This window comes from Hemiscyllium ocellatum, chromosome 18 (genome assembly GCF_020745735.1).
Source record: "Hemiscyllium ocellatum isolate sHemOce1 chromosome 18, sHemOce1.pat.X.cur, whole genome shotgun sequence".
In the NCBI taxonomy this organism is placed as follows: Eukaryota; Metazoa; Chordata; class Chondrichthyes; order Orectolobiformes; family Hemiscylliidae; genus Hemiscyllium; species Hemiscyllium ocellatum.
The window spans coordinates 78,985,545-79,001,657 of NC_083418.1; the positions used below are offsets into that span (position 1 = coordinate 78,985,545).

Here is a 16,113-nt window from a genome sequence, read left to right on the forward strand (position 1 = left end):
AACAACACGACCAGCTATCCCTAGTAGCCACACACTCAGACAACAAGCAACATGAATTCGACTGGGAAAACACTACTATCATTGGGCAAGCCAGACAGAGAACAGCCAGGGAATTCCTAGAGGCATGACATTCATCCACAAATTCCATCAACCGACACATCGACCTGGACCCAATATACCAATCACTACAGCGGACAGCTGAAACTGACAACCGGAAGCGGCAAGGACAGACCACTATAAATGCCGGAAGAAACATCAAAGAAGCGCTTCGCAGGAGGCTGCACAGCACTGATGATGTTTCCTAGCCAGGGGACGAAACGTTTGCAACAAAAACTTCCAGCTTGGCGAACAGAACCACTACAACAAGCACCCGAGCTACAAATCTTCGCACAAACTTTGAACATGTAGGAAAATTAAGTGAACTCAGTTGGCAACCCTGGTATTTCTGTTTTGACTGGATCTGACTCCATGTTCTGTTCTGTCAACTGATTTAGGGAAAGCTTTAAGGTGCAAGACTTAACCTTTTGACTTTTATTTTGGAGATGATTATCTCTTGCTCAGTCGAGTAATGGAAATATAATTCTTGGATGGCAAGTTTCTTCATGGTCTGGAGGGAGGTGCTTTCAACCACAACCTGAGTGACTCTGAAAAAGTTTGAAATAATTCTCCTTTTAAAAATTTTCTGCAACATATCTACAATTAATTAATTGAAAACAAATCCTCACCACAGCTTAGTATTACAAGATCTCTCTGGTGGATGTACTACCACAGTCCTTGCATCGAAGGGTCTGCTTGTTCAGCATGATGGTCTAGTTAGAAGAGGCTCTTGCCTTTAAACAATAAATTAATCTTGAGAGTAACTTGTACCAAGTTACATTGGCATGAGGGACAACTTTAGAGACTGAAGGAGGTCTCCATGTTAGGTTTTATTCCATCGAGGTTCAGGCTTGTGCCAAATGAAATTAAAACGGTCACTGCTTAGTGCACTTCCTTGTGTTAACCCTTTCAGTTGCTTATGCCCTTGTGCTATGTTTGTTCATTTAAAAACTTTTTTTTTTTGCTTTTTGCAGCAAGTAAACGCATTCACTCATAACTGTGTTACAGCAGAACAGTTTCGTGCTCTCTTTGATGAATTGCACAAAGAGACGATGAGAGAGGTATGACAATAAATGCAATTTAGTTTGATTTTGAATGTATATTTAATTTTTAAAACTAGTATCAGTCCCTGGGCTTGAAGTGCCAACCTAATTCTGTGGAGGATACCTGGCATTTAATGTCATTGGTCTTTCATCAGAAATACCTGGGGATTGAGTACACTGCAGTTGCTTTTTCCATTAAAGTGCTTAAATTTTATTACATTAAGATTTTTAATAATTCAGGCTATAAATTTAAAAGCAAACTTGTTGCACATTTCTACCGGTTCAAAAAATGTTTTTTTTTCCTTCAGTATCCGCCAAAACCAGTGTATCGATCTGTTTTCTTGCAAAAACTCCAGACTCTGTTCAGCCACCGGTTTGTGGATTACTTTGGAAACCTAATGGTTGCGGTGCATCTGATTTGCATTTTTGTGAGTTAACTTTACTTGCCATGATACCCAATATAGCTTTTAGATTTGTATCTGAAAGGGTAGTTGTGGTGCAAAGATAGTATCCTGATCACTGGTCTCTAGCTCACCCTGCTCCAGAGGTGTCATAATGTGTCTGAATGGATTGATTTTTGAGGGGGAGGAAAAAGTAAGGTTAACAGTGGTGCAACAAAATTTTGCTGGTAACCTGAACTCCACTTGGTACCGTACCTTGTGAAAGTGAATTGCATAAGCAGAAGTTGTTCAAGTTATTTCATAATTTGGCGATGCTGGTGTTGGACTGCGGTGTACAAAGTTTAAAAATCACACAACACCAGGTTACAGTCCAACAGGTTTAATTGGAAGCACTAGATTTCGGAGTGCTGCTCCTTCAGGTGGTTGTGGAGGACACAATTGTAAGACATGGCATTTAAAGTAAAAGTTTACAGTGTGATGTAACTGAAGTTATACATTGCAAAATACCTTGATTGTCTGTCCGTGTTTCACTTCTTTCATGTGTAAACCACAAAACCCTTTTTAAAAAGTTGCATTCTCTCAGGTTAGCTGTAACTGAGTCTTAGCAAGACAATATGTCACACAATAAGTTAATCATGCTTGAGTGACCCCCCCCCCCACCCCAATTCTAAATAAACCAAACATTGCAAAGACGGGATCAAGCTGGCAGCTCTTGTTCCCAACTCAAACTTCTTGTTTGATCTTGAATGTTTTGTGAGAAATAAAGGCTGAAATGTCACTATGCCACTGAAGATCAGTGGGTCAGAGAGTGTCTGTTGCAAAGGCAAACCAATGTTTTTGAGTCTGACCCTTCAGCTCAGGACAGTTAAGGACTGTATAAAGAGAAGTATGACATAGCAAAGATGAGTGGGAAGCCAGAGGACTGGGAAACTTTGAAAGAGCAGCAGAGGATAACTAAAAAGGCAACATGTGGAGAAAAAATAGGAGGATAGTAAAAGCTTTTTAGTTAAGACTAAAATTGGGCTCTTGAAGACAAATAGTTGATTTTTTTAATGGGGAAATGGTAGAAGATTTGAATAGGTACTTTGAGTGTGTTCCCAGTGAACACCGATACTATCTCCCAGATGTAATAGTGGCTGAAGGACCAAGGGTAATATATGAACTGAAGGTGTTGGGTAGACTGTTAGGTCTGGAGGCTGATAAGTCCCCAGACCTAATGGTCTGCATCTCAGGGTACTTGAGGAGAAGGCTCTAGAAATCATGGACGCATTTGTAATCATTTTACAATGTTGATTCAGGATCAGTTCCTGCGGATTGGAGGGTGGCTAATGTTGCCTCACCTTTCAAAAAGGGAGGGAGAAGGAAAGCCGGGACTTTATAGACTGGTTAGCCTGATGTCAGTGGTGGGAAAGATGCTGGAGTCTATTATAAAAGATGATGTAATAGGTCAGAGTCCGCATTGATTTATGAAGGGGAAATCGTGCTTGACTAATCTTCTGGAATTTGAGGTTGTAACTCTGAAGATAGACAAAGGAGAGCCAGTGGATGTAGTGCACCTGAACTTTCAGAAAGCTTTTGATAAGGTCGCACATAGATTAGTGAGCAACATTAAGGTGCACGGTATTGGGGGCAAAGTACTGACTTGGATTGAAAAATTGGCTGGCTGACGGGAAACAAAGAGTAGTGATAAACGGGTCCCATTTGGAATGTCAGTGACCAGTGAGGCACCACGTGGTTTGGTACTGGGACCACATCAATGATATAGATGAAGGCATTAAAAGTAATAGCAAATTTGCTGATGACAAAGCTGGGTGGCAGGGTGACGTGAGGAGGATATGAGCATGTAGGGTGACTTGGACAGGCTAGGTGAGTGGACGGATACATGGCAGATGCAGTTTAATGTGGATAAATGTTGGTTATCCACTTTGGTGGCAAGAACAGGACAGCGGGTTACTCTAAATGGAGTCAAGTTAGGTAAAGGGGCAGTACAATGTGATCTAGGCGTTCTTGTACACCAATGAAAGCAAGCATGCAGGTACAGCAGGCATGAAAAAAGCTAATGGCATGCTGTCCTAACAAGAGGAATTGAGTCTAGGAGCAAAGAGGTTCTTCTGCAGCTGTACAGGGCCCTGGTGAGACCGCACCTGGAGTATTGTGTGCAGTTTTGGTCTCCAAATTTTGAGGAAGGACATTTCAGATTATTGAGGGAATGTAGCGTAGGTTTGCAAGGTCAATTCCCAGAATGGTGGGACTATCATATGTTTAAAGATTGGAGCGACTGGGCTTGTACACACTGGAGTTTAGAAAGATGAGAGGTTATCTGATTAGACGTATAAAATTATTAAAGGATTGGACAGTCTGGAGGCAGGAAGCATTTTTCTGCTGATGAGTGACTCCAGAACCAGAGAACACCTTTTTAAAAATAAGGGGTAGGCCATTTAGAACAGATGAGAAACTACTTCACCCAGAGTGTTGGGTGTGTGAAATGGTCTGCCCCAGAGGGCAGTGGAGGCCAAGTCTCTGGATGCTTTCAAGAAAGATGGATAGAGCTCTTAATGATCGTGGAATCAAGGGTTATGGGGATAAGCAGGAACTGGATACTGATTGTTGATCATCATAATGAATGGTGATGCAGGCTCAAAGGGCCGAATGGTCTACTCCTGCACCTATTGTCTCTTATTTAGGCAAGAAACATTAGCTTGCTGTCTCCATGGATGCTCTGATCTGCTGTGGTTTTCAGCAGTTTTTATTTTTGTTTTTCGAGTACATATTCGAGCACCTGCAGTAACTTGCTCCTATCATTTGAGCCATTGACCTTTTGTTTAGAACTAAACAGAAGGTTTGGAAGCCTCTGCTCACACATGGGTTTAGGAGGATTGTAGAATGGAATGTGGTGTTATAAAGGTGTAATGAGTACTGTACCTTTTAAGAATGAAAAGCTAGTAGAACTACATTAACCAGCACCAAATGTTCTGAACAAGGTAACAATATAACATTTGGTTGAACAGCTAGAGTAGCTAGGTTGCCTGGAGATAAAAACAAATTCAAATTCGGCCAATTAATTTAAACTATGCACAAAATATCAAACTCAAGTCTGAATTTTAGTATTTTGGCAATATTAACACCAATGACATATCAGATACTTCGGGGGTATAAGACTGGTGGAAAAAAACTGAACAATTGGAGAGAACTGATACTCAGACCCTTCTGGTCTGTTTCCATGCTGTACATCTGACTCTGACTCTATATTAGTGAGCACTGAGAGGTAACTGTCTTGAGGAGTTTGCGTGTCGTATCAATGGTGATGGGAAGAATGAGAGTATTTCAAGATTTTCATGCGAGTGTTTTTAACAGGTTACTTTGGTGCATGATGCAGAAACACCGATCTCTGAACGCGATGGATTCTTTTCTGGAGTAAGTAGCTTTTGCTGCAAACGTATTTTTTTATCAAGTAATTTTCATTTCTATTTGGCAACGTTGTTGAGTACGTAATTGTTGTCTTGCTGGGTTTTGTAGGTTGTGAATGGATCCTTTTTCCTGTACTATCTTTTGGAAATGGCAGTGAAAATCTTTGCTTTGGGCATTAAAGGTTATTGCTCATACAAAAGCAACCTATTTGATGGGCTTCTGACTATAATACTACTGGTAGGTGTAATGATTTTTTTAATACAACTGTGTCTATAGTAGTCACAATTTATGCCTTAGTCAGTTTGACTTTCACACGTAGTTCCTTTCTTGTGTAATCCCATGTTACAAGCAAATTGCATAATAACAGCACCATTTGAATGAATGGAGCCAGAATTGTTTTAAAACCAATAAACAGCTTTAAAAGTTGGTGCTATAGAAAGTGGTCCCCAATTTGTCAATAGTGCTATAGTGAATTTACATTAATAAAAGACTCATTATAGCAGAATGATCTGTATTTCTCCAACCAAAAGAGGGAATGCTGGAAAATCTCAGCAGGTCTGGCAGCATCTGTAAGGAGAGAAGAGCTTGATCTGTTTCTTTTGGCTGTCAATGGATATTGAATCTGAGTTTTTTTTTAACAAATTAAGTTGAAGGAAGGCAACTAAAGTTTGAGCAGAGGTTTGTAGAAAAGTCAGAATTCATCTTGACTATCCTTGGTGAATAAGTGAAGTAAATGAAGTTTTAATACACACAAATCTCTTTGCTAATGTCAATGACACATTCCTACATGTTCGATATGCTGCTTTGCATTACTAAATGTAATTTTGTTGATGGCCGCTGATCTCTTCAAAAGACATTAACAGAAGTCAGTTATTCAACCCATTGAAGCTGCCCAAACGTTCGGTGAGATCCTAGCTAGTTTGGTCTAAAACTACATTTTTCCTACCACTATCTCAAGCCTTGGTGTTCTTTTGTCTTTAGTCTTCCCATTCTCTCTTTTATGCTGCCTTCAATAGAGAGGATGGATTGCACTACAAAATTGAAGTTTGCTATTCAGAACTGAGATTATAATAACGCTCGTTGCCAGTTGCATCATGGGTCAGATGTCAGTCTCTTCCTCAAGTGAGGAGAGAGGGATAGTTGGCTATCAAATACAGCTGAGGTTTTGCCTATGTACAGATGTGTACTGTAAAATGCCTAAATATTTAGGAGATGGAGCAGTCCTTTGAAATAAGGAATCAGAAGCCGTAGCAACCGTCTGTCTTTCTGTTCTCAGCCAGAAAAACACTAGACCAGATCTCCATGTGCAAGTGGCAGCTTTGATTTCATCCAAATGTGCCAGATGGGACTTCACAAATTGGGGCTTTTGGTCCTCCTTAGAAGAAAATGTTACTTTGGATGGCTATCATTTGAGTTTTGTAAAAGGAAACTTTATGGTTTTGATTTGGTTTTTTTAGATTCTGCAGCTGTCCTCTCTCGTGCAGTATGGTTGGCCTCGTCCAGGGTGGTATGTTGTTTCTTTAACTTTCACCTTGTCACAAATTTATGACCTCCTTTCTTGAATTTGAAGAAAAATTTAAGTGATTTTTTTGTATTCCTGAAAGCGCACAGCCTGCAATTTCCCCTTTTGAATAATTTCCTGGCTACAAAGTGACCTTGTAAAAGGATGGATTCTGCAGGAGATGAAGAATAAAAATTAGCCCAGTATGAAAAATCTTTTCATGACATTTGTGCATTAAATTTGTCTCATTCTTGCTTTTAAGTAGCAGAATATTTTGAAGTTTGATTTAAAATTCTTTTGCTTTCTAAAAGCATTTAAAAAGTCTTGGAGTTGTATCACTCCTGAAGTTTTCTTATCAAATTACTACTCAACTTTTGCCAGTAACTAAAATTTTTTTCTGGAGTGTTAGAATGAGCTCCAAAAAAAAACCAAATTGAAACTTGGGTGACGTTTTCAGTTTGGGCATCATCGATGCAAGAGGTTTTCTGCTATGATTGAAATGAGATGCTTTCAGTCACTTCAACTGGTCTTTAAACTTGTCCAGTCAAGTGAACATTGAGTTGGGGAGATAAACCCAATTTTTGGACTCTGTGTTGGAGGCTTAGTTTTGAAATGTATTTTTTGATACAATATTTCCACTTTAAGGGAAATTTGCCAAAGTTAAGGTACTGTTTTTATTTTTTTTATTACCTATTGACATTGATTTACAGCAGCAATGTAGTTTCCTTTTTTAAATCTCAGACTGGAGAGTAGGGTGGCTGCAAATCTTCTAATTGTTTTGCCTTATAGGTGGATTTTTGGGTTTTCAATGAAAAAGGCCTCTTGAATGAGGTGGCATTTTGGGTAGCTAGTACTTCTCTTGATTCCCAAGAATCCTTTATGCAAATATGCTAATAGCATGTCTTATCAAAGTTTCCTTGTTTTGTCAGAAGTAACTTCAATCCACTTCTGGAATTCTTTCCTCATATACCTGACCTTTTTCTTTTCTACAGGAATCCAGCGCTACACGGATTGCTGTCTCTTTGGGAAACAGTTCGGCTGGCAAATATGCTCGTTGTTTTCAGATTTCTCCGGTTAATTTCCAGTATCAAGGTGATTTGGATCAAAATATCTTGTGAGAAATTTCTGGCTAGTGCAAATATGGTGAAGCCAATAACTTTTTAAGTTGCTTTAGATTAAATAAATGCACATTTGATTCTTAGTGCATGCTTCAATGAAACATTTGCTTTTAGTACTCTTAACTGATGTTTCTCATGGTGGGAAGGTAATTTGCAACCACAGTTTTCTGAAATAAAAGTTTGAAAAGATGTATACACTACTGTTAGACTTTGAAGTCAAAGCTCAACTTGAGCTTCCAGTTTTGGAGCACCCCAGTTTGTCAGCTGTGTAATCTAGTTTTACTTCCAGCAAGCTGTTTTTTTAATCTGATTCAGCAATGCTCCTGTTAGCTAAGGTGACACTAGAAATTGGGTATGGCTATCATGGTTTTGTAGAATCCAGCCAATGTTATTGCATCTAACTCTTGAACATACATTGGGCGGCATGATGGCTCAGTGGTTAGTGCTGCGGCCTCACAGTGCCAGAGACCTGGGTTCGAATCCATTCTTGGTGATTTTATAAGCACCATGCAGACAGTCTCCGTGTTTACTCTGGGTAGTTCTGACTCCTCCAATCGTCATTCCTGATGAAGGGCTTATGCTCGAAACGTCGAATTCCCTATTCCTGAGATGCTGCCTGGCCTGCTGTGCTTTGACCAGCAACACGTTTTCAGCTGTGATCTCCAGCATCTGCAGACCTCATTTTTTCCTCCAATCGTCCAGAAATGTGAATGTTAAGTGGGTTGGCCATGTTAAACAGTCCATAATGTCCAGGGATATGCAAGCTCAGTGGACTATCATGGGAATTGCAGAGGGTGTCTGGGTGGGATGCTGTTTGGAGAGTTGCTGTGAGCTCGATGGGCTGAATAGCCAGCTTCCACACTAGAGATTCTATGACAAACATTCAGTTAGAATTGGGCGGCACAATTCCAGGAGCATCTCGTGCTTCAGGTGATTACCCAGTGAGTAGGGAGTATGAAACCCTGAAGGACTAATGAGCATATCATTTAAAAGTAAAATGACTGACGCAATGCAACACAAACTAAGACCTTGCAGCAAGCAGTTTGCACATGACCTGCAGGGTTTCTTGATTCCAAAGAAAAGCCTTGCATTCTCCAAGGTGTAAGTGATTTCCTTTTTTTTCGCAGTGGAATAACTCCTGTCCTCCTTACTGATACTGTCTGTTTCAGTAAGGACAAATTCTAGTGACTTGGATTTCCTCCAATGATCATGTGCCAGGATGAGCATTGCTGTCTGCTGTAACTAGTGGCAAAGTTCACAATTAGAATTAACTTGCAATGCCTACAAGTATTTAAGTTCAGAATGTTTTGTTGTTTTGCAATATGAAACCTTTATGGCAAATGCCACTGTCTAGAGTTGTAGCCCGTGTTCAACTAGGTGTTGTAGTTGTCATGCTGCAGTTTGCATGTACTGAAAAATGATCAGTTCTACTGTCAGAATTCGCAGGAACGAATTGCTGAGGTTGGTTCCTGATGACTGTTTTTGTTTTTCAGGATGTGAAATCGGAGGAGCTTGTTTAAAGCTGACTATAGCCTTTTGTATCTGTACTGCAACTAATACTTCCTGTTTGCATTTTTCAGTTAATGGCCTTGGTTGCTAATAGTCTGTTTGATCTGATCAAGAATTTACGAGCTTTTGCTGGAATTCTTGTGGTAAGTAGAACAATTCTGTTTGTGGGGGGGTGGTGGGGAACACATTAAATGTTGCCATTAATTGTTGAGCCTAATGTCTGAGAAAATCCAATGTGAACAAATAATCAGATTGAGGAACTTTATTTCAACCTGTGCCTCTTTCACTTGAGCTCTTTTTGTGGCATAAATTAAGTTTGCTGTCAAGATGCAGGATAACTTCTGGCACCAGATAGGAGTTAGTCCTTACAGGTTCAAAATAAAGGAGTTTTCTTTGAACATCTTCCAAGACGTTTAAAGTCCCCCTTTCCTTATTTTAAAAAAACTTGGTTCATTCATATGTCTTGTTTTAATTTAAGTAACTCTGGGCCTGTCTTTGACCTCTACTCCTGATTTAGTCTCTGGGTTGGTCATTATTCCGACACCTCGAATTGACTGGTTGATGCACTTTTCCCCAAACCCTGGAGTTTAAATGATGTTGTTCTGTTATTTGACCTGATGCAAAGGTAAAGCTGTAGCAACAGGAGTCTGCTCCTGCAATTCAGTGATAGAGATCATGCCTGACTCTTTGATTCCACTTTCCTGACTGTCCGCATAAATACTGATGGTTTTTAAATCTGGGGAAAAAAAATTGTCTATCTTCATCTTGAATGTACTTAATGACCAGCCTCACTAGTCCTCATCACTAAAGAATTCCACTGATTCATGATCATCATGAAATTCCTCCTCTGTCTTAAATAATTGCCCCTTACTTTAAGATTATGCTCTTTTATCTTCCCTTGTGGCAGACTAAAACTTTCCCTACATCTATCCTGTCATGTTTCCTAAATATCTTTGTGTTACAATAAAATTGCCTTTTTATTTTTCTAAATTCCCATGGGCCCAACTAACTGTATATTTGGGATTAACCTAATGAATCATCTCTGGACTGACTGCAATGTCAGTATGCCTTTCCCTAGATAAGAGACTGAAAACTGTTCAGTATTCCAGGTGTGGCCTAACTGGTACTTTGTATAATTTTCACTAGACCTCCATGTTTTTACTTTTCATTCCCTTCTGAAGTAAGGGCTAGCATGCCACTTACCTTCCCTATTGCCTACTAAATTTAGGTGCTCACCTCTTTAGTTTCTACGTGAGGAATTCAAATCTTCCTCTGTTGGAGGATTCCTGCAGTCATTTTCTCCAGTAATATTCAGCTCCAATGTTCTTCTTGCCAAAGTACATAACCCCATGTTTTTCCCTTTAGCATCCATCTGCTAAATGTTTGACCACTTGACATGTTTACATCCCTCAGACTGTCATCTTTGCAGTTTGCCTTCTCATCTGTTTGTTTGTCATCCATAGACTTGGTGATTTTAATGAATTTCCTTATCCAGTGTATTTTGTAAAGAAGTGTGGTGCTAGCAGAGATCCCTGCAAAACACTACTAGTTACAGGTTGACATCTTGAAAATGTCCTGCCTATCACAACTCTTGTTCAATTCTCTCTTCTTGCTAGTGTACTACTTCCAAAGGCATGGACTCGTGGCTTTAGGAGCTTTACCTTGCACTTGCAGTACCTTTTTTATTTTGTTTTGTTCTTGCATGCTCTTTGTAAATCCAGACTATATCCACAGGTTCATCTTTATTCTATTGTTACTCCTGCAGTGAATTAGTATTGCCACTGCACTTGATTTTAAAGGTTATGTCATGTTTTCAGACTCCAAAGAAAATTCTGAAATTCTCCTATTTTGCATTTTGGAGTATGTCATGTCTTGGACAGGAGTGGACTTTTATACAGATTGACCATGAATGCCTTGTATAACTCATTGTCACAAGTTGTGCTGTCTTAACAAAACACCTCTAATAAATATTTGATAATGGAAAATCATTTAGCAAAATGACCAGTGGAATTAGACTAGTTGAATGCTAACTTTGTTTTCTGTCTTCTGTTCCAGGTGGCATATTATATTTTTGCAATTGCTGGTGTTGCATTTTTTAAAGACAAAATCCCAGCTCCCTGGAATTCAACAAATGCAAGGCAAGTTGCAATCTGGATGTTGTCATCTTTTCTGTGGGAAGAGAGCATTGATAATCATGCTTCACTTGCCGCAAGGCATCAGAAAATTTAAAATCTCCAATAAACCCAGCGAGGCGACCCACTTGTCTGCTCATATTCAAAATGAATGGTGTGGTGGCTCAGTGGTTAGCACCGCTGCCTCTCAGCGCCAGGGACCTGTGTTTGATTCCAGCCTCTGGCGATTGTATGGAGCTTGCATGTTCTGTCTGCATGGGTTTCTTCCCACAGGCCAAAGATGTGCAAATTAGGTGAATTGGCCACACTAAATTTGCCCACCAGCTCTGGGGTGTGTAGTTTAGGTGCATTAGTCAGGGGGAATGTAGAGTAATAGGGTAGTGGAATGAGATTGGGTGGGTTACTCTTCAGGAGATCGGTGTGGACTTACTGGGCAAAATGGCCTGTTTCCACACTAGGAATTCTGAGAACAAAAGCCATTTACACTAAGTTTTGTCACTAACAGAAAATCACCGTTACTGTAACATGCTTAAATTTTGTGCAAAAACCAGAAAAGATTTCTAATCAACTGTCCAATTTAAACTAAATTTCTTCAAAAGTCTGTCTTCTGATTTGTGGTTAGGACACAGACAAGCTGTTTGTGGTGAAAATGCATAATTGATAGGGTAGACAATTCTGAAGATGGAGCCCATGTTTCAAGCATAATTTGAATTGTCTCACCTCTAATTTTAAGACTGACCCACTGTTGTCAGTCAAGTGGATTTTCTTCAATTCAGGAGTTCAAGTGGATCTGGATTTTGTTTAATTTCTTTTTTTAAGCTGTCTCCGTTTCTGTGTCCTTGAGCCCCTTGGAAGGGGGAAAAGACCTATTCCACGTGTAGGCTATGGAAGTCTCTGTCTGACCTTGTACTAGCAGTTCTGGTTAAACTGCCATTAATTATTGTCAGCGGGCCGTGATCAGGCAGCCTTGTCTTAACTCAGACACTAAGTGCCACTCCATCTCAAAGCAAAATTGTTTTGCACAGCTGAAAATGTGAAGCACTTTTAGAATAAACTCTTAGAATTTAACATGATTGAATATTAGCTTCCATTTGTTTATTTTCTCAAAGCATATGGTTTCTTACCAAGCCAATGTGACAGTGCTGGAAAAACTCTGGTCTAGCAGCTTTTTTGGAGAGATTTGAGACCAATTGTTCTGACCTTTTTTGCTTAAATTGCTGGGGTGGATGGAGTTTACTGCTTGAAAAATGGGCTAAGCTTTTTTTTTGTTTCAAATGAAAATGTTTAGCTTTGACACTGAATGCAGCCTGATATCTCATCTCATGTGTGGCCATTTGTTGCCTATGTGCAGTGACCATTTAGGTGGCAGTTTGATCACTGGGTACTTCACTGCTGAACTTCAACCCTGGTTTCATTGACTGGTTGTTCACACATGCTTACACCTGACATCAGTGAACAAGAGTGGAGACCCTTTCTAATTATTGCATAATTCTGCAGAATTCGGAGGCTTATTGTAATGTCCTTGCTGTTGCAGACAGTCTAACATGGACCAAGAAAACCCTCATCTGGGTTTTCCCTGGCTTATTAGATGTACTATGGTATCGTTAAGCCTTGGAGCCCTCTGCTTACCTTTTTTTTTTGGTTTTGTGGTTTTTTTTTCTTTGTCAATATCCTCTCCTGCATTGAGGGGAAAAACAATTCAGGATACACTTAGCTTTTTAATTTTTGATTTCTGAAATATCAGACAGTGGAGAAATTAAGTAGAACCCGAGAAAACAAGTTTAACTTGTGTAGATGTGCACCTCCTTTACAATTTTTTTAATAAATAAAATTGTAAAATACTGTGAACCCTGGATATCTGAAACAAACAAATGGTAAGGAGGTGTGGCAGTATCTTTGGAGAAAACCAGTTAATATTTTGAGTACAGTATAACTCCCTTTTGGCACTCAGTTGTACAGTTGGAACACTTTTTTTCTCCCTAAAATTGTCACCTGCATTAGTGACTCCTTTTTATCTCTATCTTACATTTTGTTGTTAAAGGCACAATTTCCCAGGATGTTGCTGGGAATGGAAGGGTTGTTATAAAAATGGGCTGGGACTCTTTTCTTTTTCCACAGGTGACCATGTGGAGATTTATAAAATCATGAGGTGCATAGATAAGGCAAATAGGGAAGCTTTAGAGGGAAATGGACCAAGTGCAGGCAAGTGGGGCAATTTAATTTGAGAACATGGTCAGTTTGGACTGATTGACCAAAGGGTCAGTTTTCATGCTGAGTAACAGCTATCCAGTATACAGTTTCTGGTTATCCTGGATTTAGACATTGCTGAAAAGGAACACTGAGTCAACTTTTGGTCCTGCATTCATCAGGGCTGAACACGTCATTTTTTTAAAAATACAGTATTCAAGGGTACAGATGGCATGTCAAACTCCAAGCACTAGCAGGAACTGTTGACTATCTTGGTGTGATGGTTAAATTCCAACCAGGTAAATTGGATAGCATCTTAGCATGAGATTTTAGAGAATATAAAAGCTGCAAGGACAATCAATGAGGAAAGGGTGCAATTTCTAGACCATTTGTTTTGTCTGCACACAACAGGGTGCTATGTAAGAATAAATGAATCTGTGTGAGCTCAACTGAGTCCATAAATTGGTTTTACAGAATTGTTATTCTTAGAAAATTAGATCTGCTCTGCCTTTCAATAGGATCATAGATAATCATTTAACTCAGTCTTTTGTTCCTGCTTTCTCTCCTTAATTTTTGACTTAGCCCTAAAACTATATCCGCCTAAACCCTGAAAACACACAGGGCACAGTCAGGGTTACTGAGTAAATGCTGGGCAATAGCAGCGTCACGTTCAAGGTTAGACACTGCATTGAATTTTGCATGCATGGTTGGCCACAGGATAGTCAAGCAGACAAGTACAGTAGTTTGATACAGTCCCAGTTTCTTATGGTATGCAAATGTGTTGCTGGTCAAAGCACAGCAGGTTAGGCAGCATCTCAGGAATAGAGAATTCGACGTTTCGAGCATAAGCCCTTTATTCCTGATGAAGGGCTTATGCTCAAAACGTCGAATTCTCTATTCCTGAGATGCTGCCTAACCTGCTGTGCTTTGACCAGCAACACATTTGCAGCTGTGATCTCCAGCATCTGCGGACCTCATTTTTTACTCTTATGGTATGCAGCCTACATATCTGTCATTGAACCAGCACCGAAACCCATACTTTGTACAGAAATTGAAGCTGTTGGTATCTGTGCTTTTTGCCTTTACAGTCTGAATGCAAGCATTTCACCTGAGAATATGACACAACAGTGTGGTACCTATGAACAGCTGGGTTATTGGCCCAACAACTTTAATGACTTTGCTGTAAGTTGCTGAATTCTATACTGGAAATTGATCCAGAAATAACTACAACATGCTTGCAGCGTATAATTTGCATGCCAGCCTCGAGGCTGAGTGAAAAGAATAAAGTCCAGCCAAAGTGATTATTTTCCTCTTTGATACGTGCAAATCTCCTCCTTCTCGTAACATGAAAACTTGGAGATTTAACAACTGTATTTCTTTATGGTAGGCTGCTTTGGTCACTCTGTGGGATCTAATGGTGGTGAACAACTGGCAGGTTTTTCTGGATGTTTTCTCAAGATATGCAAGTCCGTGAGTAAACCTTAATTGATTTTGGGATGGAAAATTTTGTTTTTATCAAAAATAGTGTTACACATTGCATTTTTTTGTTGTTGTTTTTTTTTTTGCTGAGCCACAGTTGGTTTTGAAGAAATGGAAAACTTGTTAGCCCTATTAACTTCCTGAAGAAGGGCTTATGCCCGAAATGTCGAATCTCCTGTTCCTTGGATGGTGCCTGACCTGTGCTTTTCCAGCAACACATTTTCAGCCCTATTAACTTCACAACACTGATTTTTATTTTTCTGCCTTCACAGAAAAGCACCAAGACAGTAAAACATAGGAGCAAGAGAAGGATATTCATCCCCTCCACCTGCCCCACCACTCTATTGAGTTGTGGCTGATCTGACTTTCCTCTCCTCCATTTTCCTGCCCTTTACCCATAACCCTCTATTTCCCCAACAGAACTTTTTGATCAATAATTGCCTTAAATGTACTTGAGGACTCTGCCCCTACGTGGAGTTCCAAAGACCTCTACTCTGAAAAGCAATACCTCATTTTAGTGTTTAAATTGGTGCTCCTTCATTCTTAGACTATATCGTCTTTTCTGAGACTCTTCCATGAGGGGGGAAACATCCCCTCAGCATTTACCCTGTCAAACCTCTTTGAAAAATATGGGAATTCCGATGAGTTTGCACCTCATTCTTGTAAACTCCAGTGGGTAGAGTCCCAATCTACTTGTCTTTGATCATAAGACCATCCCTCCATACTAATAAATCTTCTCTGAACTGTCTCCTTGAAACACCACCACCAACCCAACCTCCACTCCCGGCACCTTCCCCTGCAACTGCAAGAAATGGAAAACTTGCGCCCATCTCTTTTTTTTCCTGCCTCTCCTCGCTCTTCGCCCCCCCACCACCACCACCAAGGCCCCAAGGGATCCTTCCATATCCGCCACAAATTCACCTGCACCTCCACACACACCATCTATTGCATCTGCTGCACCCGATGTGGCCTCCTCTCTATTGGGGAGACAGGCAGCCTACTTGCAGAACGTTTCAGAGAACACCTCTGGGACACCCGGACCAACCAACCCAACCACCCCATGGCTCAACACTTCAACTCCCCCTCCCACTCCACCAAGGACATGCAGGTCCTTGGACGACTCAAGCACCAGACCATAGCTCTGGAGGAAGATCACCTCATCTTCCGCCTAGGAACCCTCCAACCACAAGGGATGAACTCAGATTTCTCCAGTTTCCTCATTTTCCCCCCCCCCCCCCC

The 16,113-nt window shown here is 40.2% G+C and overlaps 1 protein-coding gene across 6 annotated transcripts in view; it reads left to right on the top strand.

Moving 5' to 3' along the window:
* tpcn2 (two pore segment channel 2) overlaps positions 1 to 16,113 on the top strand; it is a 55,074-nt gene that overhangs the window by 26,992 nt on the left and 11,969 nt on the right. For 5 of the 6 annotated variants that reach the window (XM_060839122.1, XM_060839121.1, XM_060839124.1 and 2 more), the window contains 10 exons: positions 1,071 to 1,157; positions 1,448 to 1,567; positions 4,895 to 4,954; positions 5,057 to 5,185; positions 6,406 to 6,455; positions 7,442 to 7,541; positions 9,148 to 9,219; positions 11,132 to 11,214; positions 14,484 to 14,577; positions 14,783 to 14,865. In XM_060839122.1, the coding sequence (XP_060695105.1) occupies positions 1,071 to 1,157; positions 1,448 to 1,567; positions 4,895 to 4,954; positions 5,057 to 5,185; positions 6,406 to 6,455; positions 7,442 to 7,541; positions 9,148 to 9,219; positions 11,132 to 11,214; positions 14,484 to 14,577; positions 14,783 to 14,865 (878 nt within the window). The remainder of the gene's footprint in view (positions 1 to 1,070; positions 1,158 to 1,447; positions 1,568 to 4,894; positions 4,955 to 5,056; positions 5,186 to 6,405; positions 6,456 to 7,441; positions 7,542 to 9,147; positions 9,220 to 11,131; positions 11,215 to 14,483; positions 14,578 to 14,782; positions 14,866 to 16,113) is intronic. The other variant, XR_009645670.1, reaches the window with a different exon arrangement.